At 55.0% G+C, this 23,274-nt stretch overlaps 10 protein-coding genes across 10 annotated transcripts; 5 read left to right on the top strand and 5 right to left on the bottom strand.

The window, feature by feature from the left end:
• Positions 1 to 784: 784 nt before the first annotated feature.
• Positions 785 to 5,026, top strand: HETIRDRAFT_309978 (uncharacterized protein; the record flags this gene model as incomplete). The annotated part of the gene is made up of 12 exons (XM_009544756.1): positions 785 to 1,345; positions 1,402 to 1,492; positions 1,546 to 2,723; positions 2,780 to 2,952; positions 3,008 to 3,423; positions 3,485 to 3,574; positions 3,634 to 3,723; positions 3,776 to 3,821; positions 3,877 to 4,036; positions 4,087 to 4,120; positions 4,185 to 4,195; positions 4,250 to 5,026. 12 exons carry the CDS (start codon positions 785 to 787, stop codon positions 5,024 to 5,026), a joined length of 3,627 nt encoding a protein of 1,208 aa, XP_009543051.1.
• A 156-nt stretch (positions 5,027 to 5,182) lies between these two features.
• Positions 5,183 to 6,269, bottom strand: HETIRDRAFT_449154 (uncharacterized protein; the record flags this gene model as incomplete). The annotated part of the gene is made up of 3 exons (XM_009544757.1): positions 5,183 to 5,390; positions 5,473 to 5,714; positions 5,778 to 6,269. The coding sequence occupies 3 exons, from the start codon at positions 6,267 to 6,269 to the stop codon at positions 5,183 to 5,185; spliced, it is 942 nt and encodes a 313-aa protein (XP_009543052.1).
• Positions 6,270 to 6,634: 365 nt separating this feature from the next.
• HETIRDRAFT_457715 (uncharacterized protein) lies at positions 6,635 to 10,879 on the top strand (the record flags this gene model as incomplete). Its single annotated transcript, XM_009544758.1, has 9 exons — positions 6,635 to 6,893; positions 6,947 to 8,211; positions 8,281 to 8,348; positions 8,402 to 8,539; positions 8,591 to 8,834; positions 8,886 to 9,477; positions 9,537 to 9,868; positions 9,926 to 10,017; positions 10,079 to 10,879. The coding sequence occupies 9 exons, from the start codon at positions 6,635 to 6,637 to the stop codon at positions 10,710 to 10,712; spliced, it is 3,624 nt and encodes a 1,207-aa protein (XP_009543053.1). The 3' UTR covers positions 10,713 to 10,879.
• Positions 10,880 to 11,602: 723 nt separating this feature from the next.
• Positions 11,603 to 12,928, bottom strand: HETIRDRAFT_309010 (uncharacterized protein; the record flags this gene model as incomplete). The annotated part of the gene is made up of 8 exons (XM_009544759.1): positions 11,603 to 11,702; positions 11,769 to 11,878; positions 11,955 to 12,060; positions 12,123 to 12,149; positions 12,209 to 12,271; positions 12,383 to 12,469; positions 12,526 to 12,662; positions 12,731 to 12,928. 8 exons carry the CDS (start codon positions 12,926 to 12,928, stop codon positions 11,603 to 11,605), a joined length of 828 nt encoding a protein of 275 aa, XP_009543054.1.
• A 708-nt stretch (positions 12,929 to 13,636) lies between these two features.
• On the bottom strand, positions 13,637 to 14,217 carry HETIRDRAFT_246983 (uncharacterized protein; the record flags this gene model as incomplete). Its single annotated transcript, XM_009544760.1, has 3 exons — positions 13,637 to 13,711; positions 13,807 to 14,080; positions 14,135 to 14,217. Coding segments are annotated over 3 exons (432 nt in total), but the record flags the coding sequence as incomplete, so codon positions are not given.
• Positions 14,218 to 14,994: 777 nt separating this feature from the next.
• HETIRDRAFT_43239 (G protein gamma-like subunit) lies at positions 14,995 to 15,403 on the top strand (the record flags this gene model as incomplete). Its single annotated transcript, XM_009543480.1, has 3 exons — positions 14,995 to 15,119; positions 15,182 to 15,218; positions 15,320 to 15,403. 3 exons carry the CDS (start codon positions 14,995 to 14,997, stop codon positions 15,401 to 15,403), a joined length of 246 nt encoding a protein of 81 aa, XP_009541775.1.
• A 2,091-nt stretch (positions 15,404 to 17,494) lies between these two features.
• On the top strand, positions 17,495 to 19,392 carry HETIRDRAFT_438691 (uncharacterized protein). The gene is made up of 3 exons (XM_009544761.1): positions 17,495 to 17,649; positions 17,791 to 18,068; positions 18,386 to 19,392. Exon 3 carries the CDS (start codon positions 18,451 to 18,453, stop codon positions 18,916 to 18,918), a length of 468 nt encoding a protein of 155 aa, XP_009543056.1. The 5' UTR covers positions 17,495 to 17,649; positions 17,791 to 18,068; positions 18,386 to 18,450; the 3' UTR covers positions 18,919 to 19,392.
• On the bottom strand, positions 18,532 to 19,392 carry HETIRDRAFT_471689 (uncharacterized protein). Its single transcript, XM_009544762.1, has one exon. The coding sequence runs from the start codon at positions 19,234 to 19,236 to the stop codon at positions 18,985 to 18,987; it is 252 nt and encodes an 83-aa protein (XP_009543057.1). The 5' UTR covers positions 19,237 to 19,392; the 3' UTR covers positions 18,532 to 18,984.
• An 887-nt stretch (positions 19,393 to 20,279) lies between these two features.
• Positions 20,280 to 20,825, bottom strand: TRX6 (thioredoxin-like protein; the record flags this gene model as incomplete). Its single annotated transcript, XM_009543508.1, has 3 exons — positions 20,280 to 20,387; positions 20,535 to 20,676; positions 20,794 to 20,825. Coding segments are annotated over 3 exons (282 nt in total), but the record flags the coding sequence as incomplete, so codon positions are not given.
• A 488-nt stretch (positions 20,826 to 21,313) lies between these two features.
• HETIRDRAFT_407946 (uncharacterized protein) lies at positions 21,314 to 22,869 on the top strand. Its single transcript, XM_009544763.1, has 6 exons — positions 21,314 to 21,430; positions 21,490 to 21,698; positions 21,751 to 21,957; positions 22,014 to 22,068; positions 22,132 to 22,295; positions 22,357 to 22,869. Exons 3-6 carry the CDS (start codon positions 21,842 to 21,844, stop codon positions 22,628 to 22,630), a joined length of 609 nt encoding a protein of 202 aa, XP_009543058.1. The 5' UTR covers positions 21,314 to 21,430; positions 21,490 to 21,698; positions 21,751 to 21,841; the 3' UTR covers positions 22,631 to 22,869.
• The last annotated feature ends 405 nt before the right edge of the window (positions 22,870 to 23,274 follow it).

Consider the following 23,274-nt stretch of genomic DNA (forward strand, 5'->3'; position numbering starts at 1 on the left):
GCTGATCCGGAGGTCCTAGATCGGACCATATCGTTTTGGCGGACAGCGATAGCTTTTTATATAAACGAAATACTCTTATACGTATGCTATAGCGAACAATAGATTCCGGAATACAGATAACGAAGCCTAGTGGTTTCTGCCGGCGGGACTTGGAGGGCTCGAGAAATGATTCACGTGACTTTCCCAGAAGCGAGGGCAGTGGATTCTCCATCCATCTTTGCCTCTTATAGATTCACTTACGGTTCATCATCGCACGCTGCAGCCTTCGTTCATCATGGTAAGCTGTGGCAGGGTCTACGTGTGCTAAAACTGTTCAAATCTCCACAATTCCCATGCTCCCTGCTGATTCTCGCCCTACTCATGACCGCAATATCCACAACTGCAGCATCAGATCGTAGCTCTTATCTGAATGAGGGCAAGACAGGACCGACCGAGATGTGAAGACACGTATTCAGGGCATGCAGCCGATTATCTAAGCGCTCAGCCATGTTCTAATAGCGCAGCCTGTCGCAGCACCCTTGGTAGCGTTCACTCACGACTGCTGACCTCTGATATTGACGCTTAGGTGCCGTTCTGCAGAGATGTGTAGTGCCAGTGACGTTTGTAGGTACAACACGCTTCCCGATTGGTGGCTTGTAGATCGCTCGACACTGCGGGTGAGTGGGCCTCGTGATCAGTCTGCACTTGTCCCCCTACTTAAAGGCTCTCGCAGACAGGCTGCGCAACATGCAGCCTGTCCTACATCTCTCCTAACCTTTGACCCTGTATCCCCCCCCACTAGAACATGGAATTCAACCTGCATGACATTGATAAGAACACTTCCCACTATGATGTGGTCAAAGCGATTGAGAAAGTTCTACATGATCCTGACCTATATAACCCCACGAATCGATCGAACAGAGGGCGCCCACCTAATTTTCATGTTTATCTTCCTCCAGGCACGCACGACGACGATGGGAACCTTGGCTCCGGTACGCTGGTGGTAACGTCTTGGATTGGTACCCGACTGTTGCGCTGGTTGAACGAGGGGCACAAGATTCGCATCCTCGACAAAGATATCGCGACACAGAAGTCTTCACGTATAGTCCCCTTCCGGACTGCGCAGATCTTGGAGAGAACACCCTATGTGGATCCCGAGCGCGAGCGTATGCGAAAGGAGATTCTACAGGAGCTCGATCATCGTCTACAGCTACATCAAGTTCAATTCGGAGTGTGGCACGCTCACACGCCTCGGTCTTCTCATCTACCTCTGAGAGCCTTCTCAGTAGAGTATGGGCTCGATTTTACCAAGAAAAAGGTTTGTTATCTCAAGCTCGAGTATGACAAGAAGTTGATCCGCATAGAAGTACGTATGAGCACTCAGCCGTTTCTCATGCGCGCTCATCCTTAACGCATGGTTAGTACGGTGGCCTTCAAAATCAGCCCTATAACATCGTGATCAGATTCTCTAACGTTCGCAAACTCGAGACCGTTGTCGATACTGGGAAAGCTTGTGAGTAAGGTGACTAAATGGCGGGCACACCCTACTGAAAGCACCCGCTGAAGATATATATGTGGATATGCTGGTCCCTCCCGCCCTGGAATTCCGAGACGGCGCAGGTCAAAATGGTCAACGCCGGCCGTACAAAGATCGAGACCGTATTCCTGCGTTGAATATCGTGCACGCTCGAGTCGCTCCTTACGCATACCAGCTACGAATTTGTTTGCACGATATCGAAGACTTACCCCGCTTCCGGCAGCTTTGTAGGGATGCTAGAGGTCCTCGTCCCGAGCCAGTGCCGAGGATCTTCGTGTTCTGGCGAGGTTTTTACTCAGGAGGCCAGCTTTCCAAGATAGACAATTGGGTGAGATCTATGGAATGGAAGAATGCGTTCCAGATCGAGGCGCTCCTTCGACATGGTCTCCTCAATCCCGGAGAACTTCTTTACGAACTCCGTGATCCCATTGACCGTGTCTGCCAACAATATGGCAAGGGCGCAAGCGAAATACTACGCAGGCTCACTGTCTCGCTGCGGAGGATTCGTTCAGCCAAACTGACTGAAATCTTTGAAAGGGTCTGTGCCGAATACGAGGATGCGAAGCCGTTTACATATCCTCCCGGTGCATTTCTATGTCACCATGTCACTATCACGCCCACTCGTCTGATTCTCGAAGGACCGTACGTAACCCAATCCAATCGTGTCATTCGGCACTACCAGGACCACGATCCTGACCTGGTCGAGAATTTTATTCGAGTCGATTTCCGCGAGGAGGATAGGACATCTTATAGGTGGGCAGAGAATGTTGATGGCACATGGTTTCTCAAGGAGCGTGTCGGCGGTACTCTCAAAGGCGGGTTCGAACTTGCTGGACGAACCTTTCAATACCTCGCGCACTCGAATTCTTCACTTCGGGACCATGCTGCGTGGTTCATGTCCCCATTTATGGATCCTGAAGAGGGCGTCGTCGCTGCGGGCAGGATACGTCAAAGGTTGGGGGACTTCACTAGCATCCTCAATCAACCCTCGAAATACGCAGCTCGTATGGCGCAGGCATTCACTTCGACGGACTCATCTGTCAAAATTCGAAGGGATCAGTGGGAAGAGATGCCTGACCTTGGCCCGGAGAAATACTTGCATACCGATGGTGTGGGGACCATTTCAAGAGAGCTCAGCGACATGATCTGGTATACGCTCCGCAAGAACAAACGTGACAATAGGATCAACTGTGTCGAACCTTCCGCGGTAGGTGCCAAACTTGTTTTTGGACGATGATGACGTTCATCGCCCTCATCTCATAGTATCAAATCCGATTCTTGGGCTATAAAGGTGTTGTGGTCGTAGACGAACGACTGACGGGGGTCAAGATGCGTCTTCGCCCCTCGATGAAGAAATTTCTTGTGCATGAAGACGACGAAGCAGACATCGAAATCGCAAGAGCTTTCGATCATCCGAATGCAAGCTATCTGAACAGGTACTTATACACGTATCGCTCTCATGATTGCTATGAACTCAAGACCTCGTTTTAGACCCGTGATAATGGTATTAGAGGATAGAGGAGTTCACAAAAACACCTTCATGGATCTCCAGGAAAAATCGAAGGCTTCTATATACATGGCGATGGATTCACTGGATAACTTTTGCACCCTTTTGACGGATCATGGTTTGGGGTCAAGTTTTTCTCTATCATTCATATTCGAACAGCTGAGCAAGCTCAAACTCGATACGAGGCCGGGAAAGCGAAATATATTAACGACGACCCCCTTTCTCGGTCGTCTGGGTGTTTACTCCATGTACCACGTCCTTCGAGACATAAAGTATCGCGCACGCATTCGGGTGCCGAACGGTCATCTTCTCGTTGGGGTTGCAGACGAAGGCAACAGTTATATCAACGAAGGGGTTGATCCCGACGAAGTTTTTACTTTGAAGGAAGGCCAGATATTCGGTTCGTTGATCGTCTTTCCCGAGGACTGCCCAGCCATGACCAGTCGATTCTTCCTTCACAGCTTGCGTTCAAGAATCGGCGCAGCATGAGCCCCGATGGTTGAAGGGGTATTGTGTAATATCGAGGAGTCCAGTCGTACATCCCGGCGATGGTACGTCACATCACATTGTCTCGTCGAGGGACACCTCCTCACCACATATCCCTCGGCAGTCAAGAGAGTGTGGGCAGTCGGGAAGCCCCCCGAAGACAAACTATGCTTTTTCAGAAACTTGAAAAATGTAGTCGTCTTCCCTACAAGCGGTGAGTCGTATTATATCAATGTTTCGACATGACTGATTCGTGAGTACGGTAGGCAATCGATCTTTGGCCTCTTGCCTAGGTGGTGGCGACCTGGATGGGTAAGGTCCACATTCTCCTCCATCGCAAATGACCTTCTGACCTCTTTCCACACAGCGATCTGTTCGATGTCTATGCACAAAATCCGAAATTGCTTCCCACTCTCGAATGTGAGCCGGCTGAGTACGATCCGGGCGAAATCCGCAAGGTCGAGTGGGATAGTACGGTAGAAGACATCTGTGACTTCTTCGTCGAATACATAAACTCCGACGTCTTAGTATGTTTTTTGGGATCTTTAGTATGAATGCAAACTGATAACTTTTGAAGGGCCTCCTGTCCGACAGGCACCTGACCATCGCTGGTATGCTACCACGAGCTTTTTTTCTTTTCAATCTCGTTTTGACCTATATGTGGTCTTCTCTCAGATCAATCTGGAGTGAGCACGCTCTCTTTCACTGTCATTACTATCCAGAGTTCACGCGGACTTTAGAAAGGAACTTTTGACCCGCATTGCATGCGTCTTGCCGGGTTGTGTTCGCAGGCCGTCGATTACGCCAAGAATGGGGTGCCCGTCGATCTCAAGAACAACAGGCTCCCTCGAATGCTCATCCCGTTCAAGCCAGATTGGAAGCAGAAAGGCTCCGGTTCGCGAAGTGCCGATTTCTACGAGTCAGATCGTGCATTGGGGCATCTGTTCCGCGGCGTCGACTTGCTTGACCCAAATGCTTCGCTCAGGATCGTCGCCGTGCCCATGAATATAGGGAGTCCACTTTCCGATCCTGTGTCCCTCGGCCTCATCCCGCTTGTGAGGCGCACGCTTGGCGACCAATACACTCACTCGAATGGCAAGAGCGCCACGGCCGCCACGCTGTTCGCTCAGTACTCCCGCGAGCTGCAGTACATCCGTGTAACGCACACGCTGAGTGAGAATCCTGACATCGAACTGACTGAGGAAGAAATCGTCGTGGGCACAATCATCGCGAACTGTACAGACATGCGCTGGCATAGGGAACGCAAGTTTCGCATGCGGCAGCACGTGGACATGCTCGTTGCCGAGACTCGGCAGCGCCTGATGCCAGCGGCCTCAAATCCAGATGCGACAGAGGACGAGGATCAGTCAAGGTTAAAGGTATCGCTGCAGGATGCTTGGGAGGCGTGGGCGTGGAGTTTGAGGTATGTAAACCAGGAAGGGTCAAGCAGCTTTGGTTTGATCGCGTTAGGAGTTATTTTCGATGCTTTGAAGCGACTCGGAGCTCTGTCGGGGTGATGAGGGCTCGCTTGTCTACTTCTCTTCAGCTTCGCTCCATTGGCTTATGTTATGAACGCTATTTTGTGCATGACATCATACCGCATATACACGCAATTCTTGAACTATAGCCAAGCGCTCACATGTTGAGAAGATGGTCGGGTATTGACATTTGCATCAAGTAGATATTTGAGCTTCTGGATTCGAAGACAAAGGCAGGCCCGTTGTCGAGTGTGGTATAAACGCCGAGCGGACAGTTTCATAGACCCGCTGTTCCCAATTGACCAAGTTTACTCGGCGCGCAACTTCGACTCGGAGCTCGTCAGCGCTGTGAAGCAAGACATAAAGGTACGCGAAGGCGAGGGCATCGAGCGCCGTCGGGCCTCTAGAAATGAAACATAGGAAGATACGATGGGATGAAGATGTAGGAGTTTAGGCGTACAATGCGAAGTAGGGATATCACGTACTCTGAGCCCAGGAACCACTTGTCCGTGCCTAGACGTTCGCTCAACGACGCGATTGCTTCACGGTAACGGGATTGGATGGACTTGATGGGAAGTCGAGAACCATATGGGCGAAGCAGAGACGAGATGCCAGTCAGAGGAGTGGGAGGGGGTGTGAGTAGGGTTTCTATCGGACGTGTGGGATTTGAAGCAGGGAGCTGCAGAACGGTCTGATAAAAGAACGACGGCAAAGGTTGCGAGAGAGTCTATAAGCAAAAATACTATGCATTATGACAGGTCCTAGACTGTGAATAAGTGAGCAGACGTACCAAGGCTGCCTGAACGTCTCCTTCGAGAAGCGCAACCCATGCATGACTCTCATCTCTGGTAGTAACATCACGATATCCCTGCAAATCTCCCAGAGGTCCCAGACGCTCGTCAACCCAAGCCGGAATATTATGCGCTGCCAATAACTCTCCGTCCTTATCCTTCGTCAAAGGCAGCTGGAGATTCGGCAAACGCTCTCCAAGTGCACCTTCTGCTACAACATCCCAGCGGACCTGAACTTCAGAGACACCGCGCAGTGCCAGGTGCGCCTGCCATTTGAGACATTCCACGTCTGCGCTGAGTAGGTCGTGCGTGTCAGGAGGAGCAGATGGGGGATGTATCCAAAGTGTGGGACCTGTTATTGGGTGTTTGTCTGGAAGTGGGATGGCGGGGTACGTGTGCAAGGGAAATAAGGCGAAGAACTTGGCGAGTGGTGCTGGAAGCTTGAGCAATCCTGCACGAAGCGAAGATGACGAGGACGAGGACGAGGCCATGGGCGACGACGTTGAGACCGACGATGAGCTCCAAACGCGTCGTCATTTTGGGCGAAGATGGTTACATAATTCAGCTATTCTTGTCCCTTTCGACTGCCGCCAACGTCAGTTCGTCAACGGCGGGCACACTGCGCACTCTCTTTGCTCGCGTTCCTCTTTCCTCATCGACCCGCACATCGACGAATCAGCTCATCTATCTGATATTCAGCGAGACTTCGTGCATCCCCTTTTTACATTATTGTCTCGTCGAAGTGAATGTCGAACCAGTCATAAGGAAACACAGCTGGCAAGCTCTCACTAACTACCTTGCGTATTCTTCCTTCCATCTGGCTCATTTTCTCTGAGACTTCAAGCCATTATCCATCATGTCGGATCGGATGTCCAGTCCGTCGCGGCCCACGAGCCCCGTGGGACCTCTTCCAGATATTGCTACGGCGCGTCCCGCATACAGGTTTAACTGGGACGCATCGCGTCGGCAAGGTCCAGGGAGCATCTCAGAGACGACGGAAGGGAGAGGCGACTATTTCAATGCTACTCCTCGAGTCGACATCTACGGCACAGCGTCTACAAGCGTTGTGAACGCCGTGCCATCCCAATGGAGTAGCTCTAAGCACGGATTCCATGGTGTGTCCTCTGTTCAGCTTTTTGGAATTCCCTTTTATGCCGAAATATGGCAGCCATCTCGACCGTTGTCAACAATCCACACAAACGGTCCGATCCCCCCAAAGCGCACGCGGCAGTCCCGTCTGTCCCTCTCGCCGACCTCCCTCGTGTACGACGGAAGGATTTCGATGCATACCTGAAGGCAATTGGTCCGGAGTGGGATCGCTTCCAAAAAAGCGTTGAGCTTGGGCGCGAAGGGGCCGCTCAAATTGGCACAGCATCGGCATCCTCTTCTGCACTAAACCCGTCCTCACTAGACGTAGACTTTTCTGTCCCAGAGACACCACGGACACCGCGCCTTACTAAAGCCCTCCCTCCACTCACCTCTATTCCCCAGGTGTTTTTTGACCCGAAATTCAACCTCGGCGACCCTCGCACTTTCAATGCCGTCGCGGAAACATCCTCCTTCACATCCCACTCGCTGCCCTTTTCAGACCCAACGACCCCAACGACCCCATTCGATCCATCTGCCCTCGCTCACTCCCTCCCTTTACTTGAGAAGCTGTCTCATCACGCGGACACTCTCGAGCAACATCTTGTGCACGAGATAGCCCGCCGCGCCACGCCGTTCTTTGCCGCTCTCACGAATCTTCAGGATTTGCAGGCCGAGTCCTCACGTTGCCTTGCGCGCATTCAGTCGCTGCGGTCTCAGCTGCAAGATGTAGACAAGCATGGGGCGATGCGCGGGCTTGAGGCAGTCCGGCGAGAGGCACGGCTGGGGCATTTAAAGCGAGTCCGAGAGGGTGTGCGATTTGCGGGGGGAGTGGTAGAGATGGTGGGGTTGGCTAGAAACTTAGTCGGTGCAGGGCAATGGGGAGAAGCTTTGAGTGTGGTAGAAGGTCTAAAGATGATGTGGGAGTCGACATCACATCCTTCTGCAAAAAGCAGTCAGCCGCCAAACGGACTGCTACAACCCGTATTGGAGGAACCCCCAGATAATTGGGAGAGCACCTCGACTGCGTCTGGGACCGCGCCGAAGTCTTCGGCAGCGGTACCGCTGTCTCAGCTCAAGGCGTTCGCTTCATTACCCAGCCAGCTTCAGGTCCTGACGCTAGAAATAGCTGCATCATTAACCACAGATGTCGTCGGTGTGCTGAAGGTCGACCTTGTTCAGCGCGTGCACGGTTCGCGTGATCCCGCGCAAGCGAGTTCACATACCGAGCTACGCGACCGGCTGCGACCCCTTGTACTCGGGCTTGTGAGGACGCGGAGCGTACGAGAGGCGATGTCAGAGTGGAGAGGCGTTGTGCTGGGTGAGGTCAAGGGAGTCATCAAGCGAGTGCGTGTACTACAATCTTCTATCAACTCAAAAAATGTTAAGATCTTGAATGCTCTCGCTCCTGATTAGCATATACCAGCATTCGACCTTGAAGATGAAGACCCAAAAACGTCTCGAAAGGGGGCATCAGATCGACCGTAAGACCAGCCTTGACGTACTATCAAGATAAGTTGACTGACGATGTCTTTAGCTGGGTGGGTGATGTGCGGACCATGGCCCATGATGTGTTTTTGGACCTGCTCCGTGGAGTCTACACAGATTTTCTTGGCTGCATAGAAGGTCTCCAAGATTTGAACGGCGTCTTTCTCGAAGTTCTCGAGGCCATCTCGTGTGTGGACATTGCTCTCTTACAGTGGCTGACATACTCACACCCTTGCAGACAACCAGACATACCTGTGGATATGGCTGCTGCACAAGACGCCTTGTTCGACATTTTGTCGTCCTCTGCAGAGAACGCCAACTTATTGGCTTCGAAGGCACTGTCGGCCCGCGCGGAGCAACACTCCAAGCTTGAGCTCCGCGAATTCGTCGAGTTGTTCAACGAGAGCTGGAGCTTTGTCGTTCGATGCGAAGTGATTTGCAGACGCATGATCGTCGGTCTCCGTGGCGTCGTCGTCGGACAAGTAAACTACTCGCTCTTTCTCTCTGTACTTGGCTGACGGCTCGTTCATCAGGCCAAATCGTTTCTGCAAACCTTCCATCAATCTAGGATATCGCAGTCCGCCAAATTGGTCGAAGACGAACAGTGGTCGCAAGCGGATGTCCCACAATCGCTGCAACACATCGCCGACATTCTAGTAGACGCCGCAGTCCACGATCCTCACGATTTTGTCTTAAGAATAGCCCCGGCGGTCTCTGGCCCTCCTCCTTCGCCCCTCCCTCGGCTATCGACGCTCATGCCGCCATATTCCCCGTCATCCTCTCGACCATCTTCGCCCTTATCCCCCCGCTCTTCTTTGCCCCGCCCCGTCTCCCCTCGTCCCGTCTCTCCCCGCCCTCCACCAAACGGCACATCGTCATCTAAGCCAAGCAAACATATCCGTATCGAGGAACGCAGCTACTTTGCTGTCTCCGCGACGCAGGAGGCGCTGATCCTGCTCACGGATTATCTCAAGGTCATCGTGAACCTCAGTCTCCTGACTACGGACACTATGAGTCGCGTGATCGAGTTCCTGAAGGCGTTCAATTCGAGAACGTGCCAGGTCGTGCTCGGTGCGGGCGCGATGCGCAGCGCAGGCTTGAAGAACATCACAGCCAAGCATCTCGGTACGTTGCAAATGCCACGCTTTCGTCTTTTTGTTCAACTTTTGCGTTGTTGAATATAGCACTTGCCTCTCAGTCGCTATCGATCATGATCGCACTTATTCCCTATGTGCGTGAAACATTCCGGAGACACCTGAATCCGAAGCAAGCGGTAATGCTGGTCGAGTTCGACAAGCTCAAGCGGGACTACCAAGAGCACCAGAACGAGATTCATGCCAAGCTCATTGCCATCATGGGCGATCGTCTTGCGGCCCATATCAAGTCATTACAGAGCGTACAATGGGACGTTCCTCCTGCCAAACCGGGAGTCAACGATTACATGGAACTGCTGGTCAAGGAGACAGTCACGCTTCACAAGGTCCTATCTCGGTATTTGTCCAGTTCCGTTGTGGAGGTATGAAAATTGTGTCTGGTCAACATCAGAGCATTGAGCTCACAATTTTACCTGTAGTATGTAATGTCGCAAGTGTTTGCTGCCAACAATCACCGGTTATCCGAGGAATACATCAAGATCGACCTACCGTCTCTAGAGGCAAAGGAGCGGTAAGTCCTATGTTACTAATGTTCTTTGCCTCATCTTGTTGAGTCATGTTGCCCCCTTCAGCCTTCTGGCAGATGCCCGCTTCTTGCACTCAAAACTGTCGAGCTTGAAGAACGTCAGCGCGCCCACAGGGATGCTAGAAACCGTCGTCTCAGAGAAGCGTATCGTCGGGCAGCCGACGTCACCCCTCCCCGAGATGCCCTCCTCTCGTCCCCCGCCAACAAAACGCACGTCGCTGTTCGCGAACGAGCGGATCAAAACCATGCTCTCGCGCTCGACGGAGAAAGCCCTTCCTACGCCGATCGCCACAGTGCCGATACTACCCACAACGTCAGAGTCTCACCCAAACTCTCCGCTACCTCCCACTGTCAATGGAAATGGGCTCCCCGCAAACGGCAGCGCCGTAGAGTTGTCTACGCCCATTCCCTCAGAAAAGGTTGGCTTCAGGCAGGTGGCGATTGTAGACGCGACGGAAGAGAAGACCGAGCAAGGAGAACAGGCGACTCCGCCGCCAATCCCAGCTAAGGACATTCCTCCCGCTCAATCTGCACCTGTCTCGATTCAGGAACATGCCTCTTCGGAGTCACCGGAGGCACTCAAGGAGCCCTTGGTGTCAGCTGTGCTTTTTGCGGAGCCAGACTCGATAGAGGAAGAAGGGGCAATAGGCGAGCAGAGTGGAACCACGGAGAGGCTGTAAAATGGACGTTGGACGTGGATCATCGTGACTCGGTTGTAAATCTGGGACTGTGTTCATTCTTGCTCGGTGGATCTCTTTTGCTTCTGCTCATTCCTGTTATTGTCCATATAGTACATGCATATTATCATCTATTCTGAAATCACATCAAATGTTTCTCTTGCTAGCCACAACTTGGGACTTCATTGACACTGCATTTAGTGTGTGTGAGGTTAGGGACCAGTTTGGTGTATACACTGTGGTGCAGTGGTTAACATCAAGTCTTCCCATTATGTCGATATTGCGTCTACTGTAAAGCCCCTCCATGCAATAGCTCACTTTATGTTCTCAACCGCGCGCAACATTATCGCCCTCGTATCCGTACGTGAGAAACGAGCGCGCCATTGCTCTGCTGGCACAGCTGAGCATTCATCACCGATTTGGTCCGTCTTCCGGCTACAGGACTACGAAGATACGCCCAATTGCCACGATGTATTTCGAACAAGGTTCGACTGTGCATATCAAGGGTGGCTGTATAAAATATAAGTAAGCAACTGCACCAGTTTTAGTGTAGCATCTGTGGTGTAGTGGTTAACATCGAGTCTTCCCACTCTGTAAGCTGGCTTGGTCCCGGGTTCAATTCCCGGCGGATGCATGGTACTCCTCTCGAAACTCTTTTCTTTTGACGGTGTACAAAGTTCTTAGCGAAACGTAGCTGTCTAGAGATGGGCTCCTGAACCATGTGGGTAAACATTATTTTGATCACAGTGCTTGATAGAGCTATTTGAGATTTCCGACCACAAGCCCTCGAGTATTGGCGTGATTTGGAACTTAAAGTGACACCGCTCGCTCGACATATGAGGCATGTTATTGCACCAACAACTGATATCTCGCGCTGACAGCAGCATGCACGATCATGCAACCTTTCCGTTGCCATTCTCCTTCCCGCCTACCTTGGCACCCGTGCCCTTGCCTCTAAAGCGCTTTCGCAGCGCGGCGATCATCTTCGTGAACCTGCGTGCAATCGACGCGCACACGTGTGAGCAAGCGGCGACGTCGCCGAGGAGACCACCGACGCACCAGAACCAGTTGAGGACCTGCAGCACGATGTTGCCGACGCCGTACCCGAGCGCGAGGAACAGCGGGATGTCGTCTTTGACCGCGTACAGGGTGCGCCAGAAGCGATAGGACTAGCGCGCGTATCGCGATCGGTGAACCAAACAATGACGCGGCCGCGACAGTGTGGCTCAGGGTTTACAGACGCACCATGATCCCGCCGTAGACGAGGCGGACGGACGCGAACGTCGCGAGCAACACCGCGCCGTTGACGAGCTGGAGGCGCGACCCCGTGCGGCCCATTTTATCGATGAACCTGCGGGCGGGCGCTGTGAGTGGTGCGGCGCGGGGCGCGGAGCGGGTATGCGCTGCGCCTACCAGTGTATATTCAAGAACGGCGTGCTCCTGTGCAGTGGTCAGCTCTCAAAGGCCGGCCGAGACGGCGTAGAACAGAGTGCACTGACAGCTCCCAGAGCAAAAATCGGGGCCCGTAGTATCCAAGGAAAGGTCTCTGCGACAACGCACGGCTCGTTAGCCGTCGTATAAAAAATCGCGTGCGTAAGGGGCGCGTACAAGACCGTACAAGTATATGAACAAACAGGTCACGCCTACCAGACGACGCTCAGCGAGGGCGGCACTCGAAACGCGAAACGCACGCACCATGCACGACAAACCCGACGCCCTCAAAGTTGATGAGCGAATCCAGGGCGTCCCATATAAAATACCTGCATCGCGGTCAGGCGCGCTGCGTTCGCGAGGCGGCCTGGAGTGGGTCGCTCACCCGCTGGCAATGGCGGACACCGTCCCCACCCGGTCGTCCCACCCAAACGCGCGGTCCTGGTCCAGCGCGGGGCTGTTAAGACACCGCGCGGCAAAGGGCACCACGATGAGGGCGTGCACGAACGACACGATGTGGGTCTTCCTTCACGCGCAGCAGCATCGCCAGCTGGTTAGGCGTCGGCTTGAGTCGACGGGCGAGAAACAACGCACCACCCGTTCCGTGCCCGCGCCCGCAGGGCCGCCCATTTTTGCTTACCGACGAGCGCGCGGGACACAGCGGGCGCGACCGCGCTGTGCAGGATCATGAAGAACGCCACGGAGAGCGCCAGGGTATCTGCATGGGCTGGGAGGTGTCGGAGGCTAAGATGCTGGATGGCCTCTACACCCGAGAGCGAGAAAGGCATTATGCAGGGAGTAGTATGTCCAGGAAAGCGAAGTATACACGAAGGAGAGAGAGCAACGCCTCTGACTGCATGAGTCTGCGCGCTGGCAGCTGGCAGCCTCGGGGCGCTGACCACGCTCCTATGATGCCGTCAGGCATGTCTCCGACAACGCAAGGTAATAATAGAACTGTGCTCGTTTGCGCATTGTAGTTGCGCATAGATGGATTCAGGCGACACAGTGCTAGATACATTCGAGACATGCTCTGCAGTCAGGCACATAAATGAGATTACATGAAATAGCATTTTACAAAGGACGCGGAGAAGGAAGGATACACCAGTATGATATCGAAGGACAACACCCCAGATATGATTATCACGGCGGCAGACTAGACAAGTCGAGCACTTCCAGAAAGCAGAAGCAAGAGAGTCCGAGCAGGCGAGCAGGTGACAGAAAGCGACCACCCAGTCGAAGGCAGCAGGCACGAAAGGTCTAGAAGATTCACATGTTGTCCAACAACCCTTCGAGCATCTTCTCCTGAGCCTTCGCCAAACTGCCGTTGTCCTTGTCCATATCCTTGGCCTTCTTCCCCAGACGACCGATGAGGTGCTCGATGTCCGCCGGCAGGGCGTTGACCCGGTCGCGCATATGTTCAGCTTCGGATAAAGTCAGAAAATTGACGACAAAATCGAGGGAGGGTCGTAACAGGTACCCTTGTCGGTCACCCAGGTATCAAAATCGATCCGTAGCTGCTCGCGGAGCTTGTACCTTTTCTGAAGGTCACTGAAGAGCTTCTTGAGCCTTACCTGCAAGGAGCATGACCTGTAGTCAATATATGCGTGATCTGGGTTGCACAGCAAATTCGAACGCAAGGGAGCAGGCGAGTGGCGAGAAATATGACCTGAGTCTCGGAGAGCGCGCGCGACAGCTCCTCTTCCCTCTGCAGTTGCACTTCTTCAAAGTGTTTACACGCGTTGTCGATCTCAAGCACACCAGCCGCGATGCCGCGGTCCGTATCCTCACTCAATTTTTCGTGTACTGTGCGTATGCGGCGCATCGCAGGAAGGAGGCTGTCCACAACGTCTTGCTTGGCTCTCTTCGAGGACCTCGCAAAGGCGGGTCCAAGCTTGTCGACAAGCGCGGAAGGTGCTGGGGACTCACTATCCTCGATACCCCTGGCATGTATGATAATGAGACCGAGTGGTTATCACAAAGGCGATACGACGCACCTATCGTGTAAAAATGCGACCAATGTTTTTTCTTCGTCCCAATCGTCGTCGTCGTCGTCGTCGGAGATTGTTCCTGGTTCTTCGTCCTGTTCATCATCAATGTCCGATAACAGATTTTCTGCGAAGGCGTCGAAGACGCTAAATGGATCGTCCCGAGAATCCTGAAGATCAGGATCTTTCCTAGGCGCGGATCGAAGAGCAGTCCGGGGATGTTGACGAGGGTCTGAGCGCAGAGATTCCAAGACCCCGCCTCGCCTGCTCGTCGAGGAAGTCTGAGCGAGGAGTTTTGACCGTAGGGGAGTCTTGTGACCTGCGCATACAAGGACGCCGCCGTCTATATGCGCAGGATTGAAGCAGGAGGGCGCGCGGAGGTGCTCACCAGGCTTCCTTGGAGACTTCCAAGAACTAGCAGGCTCCTCCTCCCTCGGCTTCGACCTTGCGGAAGCGTGTGTGCGATGACGGCCCATCAGCGAGCTAGCACGGTCTCCTGGCAGCGGGATGGGACGACGAAGGTGGTGGGCGGAGGAGAGGGTTCTGGGTCACGGTGTGTGACGGAGGGAGGGAGAGCGAATGCGGATTCGAAGTCCGATGGGGGAGCTGAGTTGGCGGCCGCCGTCATCGTCGTCGTCGTGCAGAATCGCCATCCGCCTTTCTCCCTTCCAGGCTCCTTCTCTCCTTTCTTTTTCTCCCCGTGAGTCCCCCAACAGTCCCCCCCCCATCTGCCGTGGCTGACCACGCATCCCACAACAGAAGCTTCTTGGCTTGCCACTTTCTTTCCTCCTCCCCTTGCCCCTGCCCCCACCCGCTCATCCCTCCGTCCTCTGTGCACACGTCCCCCTCCCGCACTCGACCTACACAACATGAGCTCGCGCCCACACAAGCAATCCATGTTCGAGCTCAAGCTTCGTCGTCTGTCGGAGCACAACCAGCGGCTGCGGGAGGACCTCTCCCGACCGCGAATTCGCGTCAGCGAGGCGAGCGCCAGGTGCGTAACTTCCCGTACCCACGTCCCCCGCACGCTCGCTCATCGAGGGACTCACTTCGCAGCCTGATCCGCTACTGCAAGACGACCAAAGACCACCTGGTGCGTATCGCTGCGGCTGCGTGCCTTGCGCTCGTCTCCCTTTGTTCTTTTTCGCGGCCGCTCGTGATCCACTTACCTGACCCTCACCCGCCCTCGCATAGGTGCCCTCGGTGTGGGGCCCAGTGGGAAAGGGCGAGGACCCATACGCACCACCAGCAACGGGTTGCCAATGCACTATCATGTAACACTCCATCGCTCCGCATCTCCACCCCGCCATCATCTCCACCCCCCCGCCGCCGTCTCCGCCCCGCCGCTCGCCCGCACGCGCGCTCGCGCTCGGAGACCGAGAAAGCCCAAGCTAGCCAAACCTTTCCGCCTGTTTATTCTCTGCCCTGCTTCCAAGTACATTACGCTTACCGTGCCTTGTCATCCCACCGCGTCTCGCGCACCTACGTTCCTTACCGCAAGCGACTCGACTCCCCCCCCTCCCCGGTCCCGCCGCCTCCCCCAGCGCCTCCACACAGTATCGGGACCTCGTCCGTCTGCTACTGCCCCCTCCGCGCCGCGCGGCCCTCTGTCTGCTTCATCCTTCACTTATTCACTTCCTGCTGCTTCCTTCCTATTCGTCTGCACCGGATCGCAATCCAATTTCGTACCGCGCCTTCTTCTCTTCCTTATGGGGCCGTTTGTTTGACGCCAAAAGTGGCCCGTTAATTCCCGTACGATTTCTGCGCTTCTCGGCCTTTTTTCCCGTTCGGCTGAACGAACCCTGTCCGGTTTGTGTCTCTGTCCATGGTCTCGTATTATAATAGCTCAAACTCATCGATCCTGACTGTACGGGCGCAAGCGCATATGCATATGATCCCTCCGTTGGTGATACCTGGTGTGCTCCCTCCGAACTGTGTTCAAACATTCAAACATTGAACAAGCTCATGTCCACGTCACCCATTTATTATGCATCTTCCCATAGCAGAAAACCCTCACAAAGAAAATATAAGGTGCAAAAATTAGAGACAGTGAAGTCCCATCGATACCAGGAGAAGTCGAGCAGTGGATGTTTCGCGATCCGCCTACGAAACGTGAATCGCGAACCACGCATATAACCCTAGCGCGAGCGCATCACCGACAACAATCTGCGGGCCTCCCCTCATACAAACAGCCCCCACTTGAGAAGAAAAGTGTGACCAGCACTTTTCAGCTCACTCCAATCCCTGTGACCCACGAGCCAACTTCCTTATGACTGCCCATAGTATGGTCAGATCGTCTTGGCGACAGAACGTTCGACCAGGGCAGAGCCGATGCAGAACAAAACCCGTCCAATGCCATCAACTCCCACCCAACATACGGACGCGGGAACGGTATGGCGCCACCCGACCTGTCGCGAATCGGGGGTGCATAAAATTCACCGAACTGAAATGCATTATATGTATGACACTAGCTCGCCCGTTATCACATAGTTGATATGATGCACATCGTCAAGTATGCATCCTGACGTGTGCACCTTGCACCACGAAGAAATAACCGGGGCTGTGACATACTGCAAGACTCAGCATAGTTGTCCGCAGGTCACAACAGCGCGATAGCACTGTCGGGAAACGGGGACGTCAACGTCCTCGCACGAACTGCTCACTGGTGGGTGAGAGATTCGATTTCGGGGGAGGTGGTCCATACGACCGCATCTCCGACCCGGGGCAGCAGGTCGCAGGGAGTCATTTGGAGCTGTGGGGGACCATCGAGCAGATCAGTGTGCTCGGCCGTCGAGACGACGGGAATGCGATAGGGAGGCGCGTGCAGGTGTGAGAACTCGTATGTGCGAACGCGCGCTCAAGGCTCTGGCCTCTCCCATCCAGAGGAGATCTTCGAGGCGCTGGACGAGCCGCGAGAGGGCAACAAAAAGCCTGCTTGACCGGACATGCTCGCGAAAGAAGATGGCGACATCTTGTGCGGGACGATCAGCGCGGTCTCTGGCATGTTGGTTGGAGGAAAAGGAAGGCACGAGGCTTGGAACTGGCATTGCTTATATGGGAGCCCGGCGGTGCCCGAAAATTTCGCGGCCCGCCGCCGACCGATTCGACCAGTTCTCGTCATATACACTGCACAGGGTGTGATTTTGGCATTAATAGAAGTTCCATGGGCTGGGATGCATACATGAAGCACGGTCGTTTCCCCACAGATGTCCTGGTCGCAGACGACTGGAAGGAGAGAGAAACGGGTAGTGTGGGAATGCTTGTGCACTGGCACGTGGCTGGTCCTGGGACAGCATTCGGTCAGGAGAGGGAAACAGGCCTCTGGTGCCGTTCTCGCATCACCGCCCTTTTCTCCCTTGCCCACGCAAAGCCCAGCGTCTCCACCCTTCCTTTCTCTCCTTTCTCTCTTCCCCGCACACTCTTGTCCATATCCTGACAACCCGCACGCAGCAGCCGCGAGCGTCCAGTCCTCTCGCAATCTTTGTACAAAGGATCGCGCGCTGTGAGCTAGGGAGCATCCCCAGGTACGTTCCCAACACGTTCGCCTATATCAGCCAGGGGAGTGCTCGTCCATCTTTCATCGCCGTGGAGGATGCGCAAGCAGTTCGCCTGATACCGTGACAGGTGACGAACTAGCGCTTATCCATTCTTTGATCCAATCCCAGCACCATCCGCCGGATCACCCACCCACCTCCAACGCCCACCACCTCCTCGCTTTTGTGTCGCCCTACCGTCCTCCCCTCCTCCCCTCGTCCCGCATTCATACCCTTCTACATCATCCAAAATGTCCTCCCGACCGAAACAGTCCATGTCCGAGCTCAAGCTTCGCCGACTACTCGAACACAACCAGCGTCTGCGAGAGGACCTCGCGCGCCCGCGCATACGCGTGAGCGAGGCCAGCGCCAGCCTCATCCGGTATTGCAAGACAACGAAAGACCACCTGGTGCGTCGTCCGTCCCCGTCCCCTCCTCCACTTCCTCCATTTTTCTGCGCACATTTCACGGAAATGTCGGTGCCATAATACCCCGCTCCGGGAGTTTCGTAATCGTGCCGCTCGGAAGCATCCTGTCATGAAGCCTCAATTTCACCTCGCTCGGTGCTCGTCGACGCTCAAACACCGAGCGGGCGGCGGAGGCGGTGGCGCCAGGAATATGTGTGATTGCGGCCGTCCTGCCCTTCTCCACCTTTGCGCTTCCACTTTTGTCTCTTCATTGGGAGCACGAGGGCGCAGTGACGCTGACCGTCTATTCTTTACTGCAGGTGCCATCCGTTTGGGGACCCGTGGGTAAAAACGAGGATCCATACGCGCCACAGACGAGTGGAGGATGCTGTCTCGTTCAATGATTCCCCTCCCTCCCTCGTCTTGTTTCTCTATCCTCCACAGTCCACAGTGTCCCGCATACCATTCATGCTCATCGCACCGCCGATACCTCCCCTATCAGCTCGCTCGCTCGCTCGTTCTTCTCGCACCGACTCTCGCTTCGTCCCTCTCCCTTTTCTTATATTCCCCTGCCTCCGCCTCAGTTTCTCCTCCTTGCTTCTATGATTTTCTAACCGGCCTCGTCTTTCTCTGTGCATTCATATATACTCTGTCTTTCACATACGTACAACCCATCTATCTATCGATCGATCTATCTCTTATTACCCCTACGGCTCCCGCCCGTCTGCTTGGTTATCCCTCCGTCCGTGCGAGGACCGTGTGGGTGACGTCCCGTTCTATCTCTGGCTCCTCCGCCGATCCCCCTACGTGTTTGGATCGTGTGCGGAGTCGAGTCATCTGGGATGGGAGGTAGGGAGTGGAAGGTAGCAAGAAAGAGGGGAAGGGGCGACCGTGGCTGCCGACGTCGTTTGTGTATATATCAAAGGAGGACGCCGTGACATATAGGATTGGATTTCTTGTTGTTGCGCTCGCTTGGCGGCCTCGATCTTGATGCGACGCGCGCGGGTGGTTGACAGGAACATACGCGCAAGCACGCTCCCTGGGTAGGAAGCCGGAGTGGTGTGGATGTAGGGGTGGATCCACTTGGACCCACTGCGCCGTAACTGTCGCCTATGATTGCATTGCGTTCCAAATAGTAGTTATTTATATGTTCATTTTGATCCTCTTCCATCCGTTCCACCCAACTATCATCTTGACGCACCTTCTCTCGATACTCCAGCTTTATATATAGGCCTTTGCTCGAGTCGTTTACGTGCTGCTGCACCTCTTTCCATTCCGTCTTTGTAATTGTCTCGCTCTCGACCTAAATCCGGTTTGGCCAGCCCCTATCTTTGCTGTGTAGCGCGCGAGACGCGACTTATCTACGCTTCCCCGAGAGCGCTGTCTCTGCGCGTGTATGTGCGAGTTCCTAGCTCAGCGGTGCCTTCCGTTCTGCACGGCCGCGCGCACCGAGGCCCTCCCCGGCCAAGCCGCGCTGGGCGTCCTCGGCATCCGCGAGACGCGAGAGGTCCAAGACCGCACGTCCCGCTCCGTCCTGCATTGCATCGCCGCACATCGCTATCCACACGCTCGCAACTTCGGGTCGTGCAAACCCGCGATGCACAGCGCACTGGACGCCGACGCGCACCTCGTGCCTGTGTCGCGCCTGTTGTGGCGGACCTGTGCAGCGGGCTACTTAGATGGCTGATGGGCGATCGAGCGCGCGCCGGTGCAGATGTTTATACTCATATGTTCGCGGTTCGACTGCGCGCGTCTTTCTCGCGCGTTGTATCACCACCGCCCAGAGCCGCCCGTGCGCGCCCATGCGATGCGGCAATAACGAGCACGCATACGCCTGCGCCTATTGTCAGTTGCTCACGTCCAGCGGCAACCGAAATGGAACAAGGGGCACATCACGCTGCGTCGACGGCGACGCAGCCCCCCGGTGCCCATACACGGTAGTATTGCGTCTGTCTGACGGACTTTCTGACGGCCGAACATGCGTGGACGGCAGACAATAAGCAAGTAGACAAGGTGAATGAGACGGTTGATGGCGTTGCATTTCGAGAAGATCCGCCCGCCCGGGCTTGATGCATGCGTGATATGCACCCGAGCAAATGAATCCATCATTCCATGTTCGGTGCAGTGATGGGCGGCTGACACGCTATCGACGCTGGGCGCCAGACGTGAGGCACGCAGTACGCGAGGCGAGAGGGGGCGGTCGCGACTAGAGGCTCAAAGCGATTCGATGAACTTGCGGACTTGCGCCTCGGGCAGTGCGCCGATGAACTGGCTGACGGGCTGGCCGTCTTTGAACGCGACGACGGTCGGGAGTGAGCGGATCTGTGGGCAGGATATACCGGCGGTGCGGACGCGCGTGAGAGCGGGGGAGATGGAGGGGAGATACGTGGAGCGAGTGCATAGGCGACAGGTGTACGTGGACGCAGAGCACGGTGAGCCGCTGATGTGCGCAGGATGGGGTGCACGCACCTTGTGTTGCTGTGCGAGGGCTACCTCCGCGTCTGTGTCGACGGTGATGAGGTCAAGAGGCAGTCCGCTCCCAGACTTGATGGACTCGTCCGTGGTGATGCGCTCGAGGATGGGCGAGAGCGTCTTGCACGGCCCGCACCAGCTGAGTTGCGTGCGCGAGAGCAAGGGACACGTCAAGGCGAGATATCACCGGCGAGCGAGGGCCTCATGTGAGTGGACGGGGAAAGTCAAAAAGTCAAAGACGGTGCGCATGGCGTACTCGGCGTAAAAGTCCACGAGAACGACGCGGTCGGCCGTGTGGGATGGCGAGGTCACCTTGTCGAAGGTCTATAAGAGCAACCGAGATAGAATCAGTCGCGGGTACGTATAATTAGCACGGAACGCGGAAAGAGGCTGGGCTGTTGTTGTTCGCGAATATGGATGGTCGGCAAGGGGGGTAGAAGGGCGACGTACCGATTTATCTGCATTGAGAAAGTGGTCTGCGCGGCGGGCGGAGGACGAAAATACGCGCGCGGATTGGCGGGTGCAGCGGTAGAGCCTGGATGCGAACATGTCTGGCTATTCTCTGTCTGCGAGAGTGTCGCGACGGTTGGGGAGGGAATGGCACTGAGCGCACGGAGGTGGTATTCAAGGCCGAGATGGATCGCCGGCTGACGGAGAGAACGAGAAAGAGTCAGCCGAGGTCGTCTCGGAGACCGGGGGACCGCTGGGGACGTCCACGGCCCAATTGCGTTACGAGTAGACAGCGTGCGGGGAGCCAATCAGCACACTCCCTCGTCGTCTTGTCCAACTCGTATCCGCAGCCAGCCGTCGAATCGCCGCCCGGGCGCTGAACGGCAGAGGGGTGGAATGCACGCTACGATGCATGCACGGGCCTCTAGACGACAAAGATTAAGGTATGCGCGTCGACACACGTTCATCGCGAGGAGCAGCGGTTGATGGGCAGAGGCTGCAGCTAGAAGAGACAGCCAAAGTGCCTCAAGGAGGGAGCCTCCGCTGCCGTGGACCAGTCCCATTCCGGTTGTCAAGGGACCCGCTCACCTGATGCGCTCCCACCCGCTGGCCTGCCGTGCGTTATAAATGCAGTCGCCGCCCTTGTTCCGTCCTTCTTCACCCAGTCGTCCCCCTCCCTCGAGCCTTTCTTTGTTGTTGTCCACGAGCAGGGTCAGTTCCCTTACCTTTTTCTCCGTCCTTGATGCTAACGCCGTTCTCGCAGTCTCGCAAGCCCTTCCTATTCATACCATTCGAAGACACGTTCATTGCTTTCAAATCCCTGCTCGTCAAATCAACCTTCAACAACAATCAAAATGCGCTTCTCCCTTGCTGCTGCCGTCCTCCCCGTTCTCGCCGCCTCGGTTTCGGCGCAGACTACCATCCAGGTCCAAGTCGGTGCTAACAATGGTCTTACTTACACCCCGGAGAGGTGTGTATCCACCATCATCGCCTGAGACCGTCTTCTCATCTCTTTCTTATTCCTAGCGTGAACGCGACTGTCGGCGACACGATCCAGTTTTTGTTCATGTCCAAGAACCACGTACGTCCGGCCTTGGCTGAAGTGTGATTGTTTCTCTGACAACGGTATCCGATTCTTGTACAGACTGTGACCCAGTCCTCCTTCGCCTCCCCATGCGCCAACCTCTCTACGGGCGGCATCGACTCCGGCTTCCAGGCTGTCGCTGCTGGTGCTGCGACCGTCCCATCGTGGTCCTTCACTGTCAATGACACCAGTGCCCCTCTCTGGTTCTACTGCCGTCAAGTCGGGTATGTTTCTTACCTTTCATTGTGATGATTTTTTTTTCTCACGCGAACAACGTTCCTACAGTCACTGCGCTAAGGGAATGGTCTTCGCTGTCAACCCCACCGCCGCCAAGACGTTCACCGCCTTCCAGGCTGCCGCCAACGCGTCGGGTTCGACCACCACTTCCGCTTCTGGTTCCGCCGCATCCGGCTCGGCAGCAGCTACTGGCTCCTCCTCTGCGTCCAGCTCTGCGACTTCGCCATCTGGATCAGCGACCACCAACGGAGCCATGGCTCACGGCGCCCGTGCTGGTGCTGTCCTCGCCGCGCTCGGTTTCGCCGCCGGTTTGGTCCTCTAAACCTGCCCCTGCGTATGGTGTTCGGTAGTTCTGGACAGTGGCCCGTACTTTTTAATTGCATCGAACGCGCGTTTTGATACCTCGGTTTTTTCTTTCGCTGTTGAAGGATTTGGTTTCGGCGCGGATTTTTGTCCACGTACTTGCTCCCCCTGCTTTGCTTTCTCTCTTTTGGTATTGGTACTGGTACTGTACGGATAGCTGGGCTACGTAGCGACAACGCAATAGAAACGATGGGAGCGAAAATGCCCTGAGGGTGTGTGAACGTGTGAGGGCGGAATGACGTGGTCTTCGATCATGTTCGTAGGTAAATGAGGTCGGGCGTGTCGGTGACGCAGGACAACATGGCGTGTGTGGACATAGGTAGACATTTGATCTCAGTGATATATTGGAAATGACGCTATTGAAGTACGCGCAGAATATTCCCTTGTCATGTCGAAGGCCTGATGCGTTCAAATGCCTGTTCCGATTCCCCTGAAGTATCATCAGCGTTCTTGGCCGACGTCAGAAAGAAATCGATGGCAGTCGCTCGAGGCCGCGCATGGACGTAGAGCCAGTCAGGGTCGCAGATGCCAACGACCCCATTAAGTCACAGAATCAGAATGACGAAATTCAACACTCAGCGGAGCCTGAGCTAGCCTGAGCCA

This window comes from Heterobasidion irregulare (genome assembly GCF_000320585.1).
Source record: "Heterobasidion irregulare TC 32-1 unplaced genomic scaffold scaffold_02, whole genome shotgun sequence".
In the NCBI taxonomy this organism is placed as follows: domain Eukaryota; kingdom Fungi; phylum Basidiomycota; class Agaricomycetes; order Russulales; family Bondarzewiaceae; genus Heterobasidion; species Heterobasidion irregulare.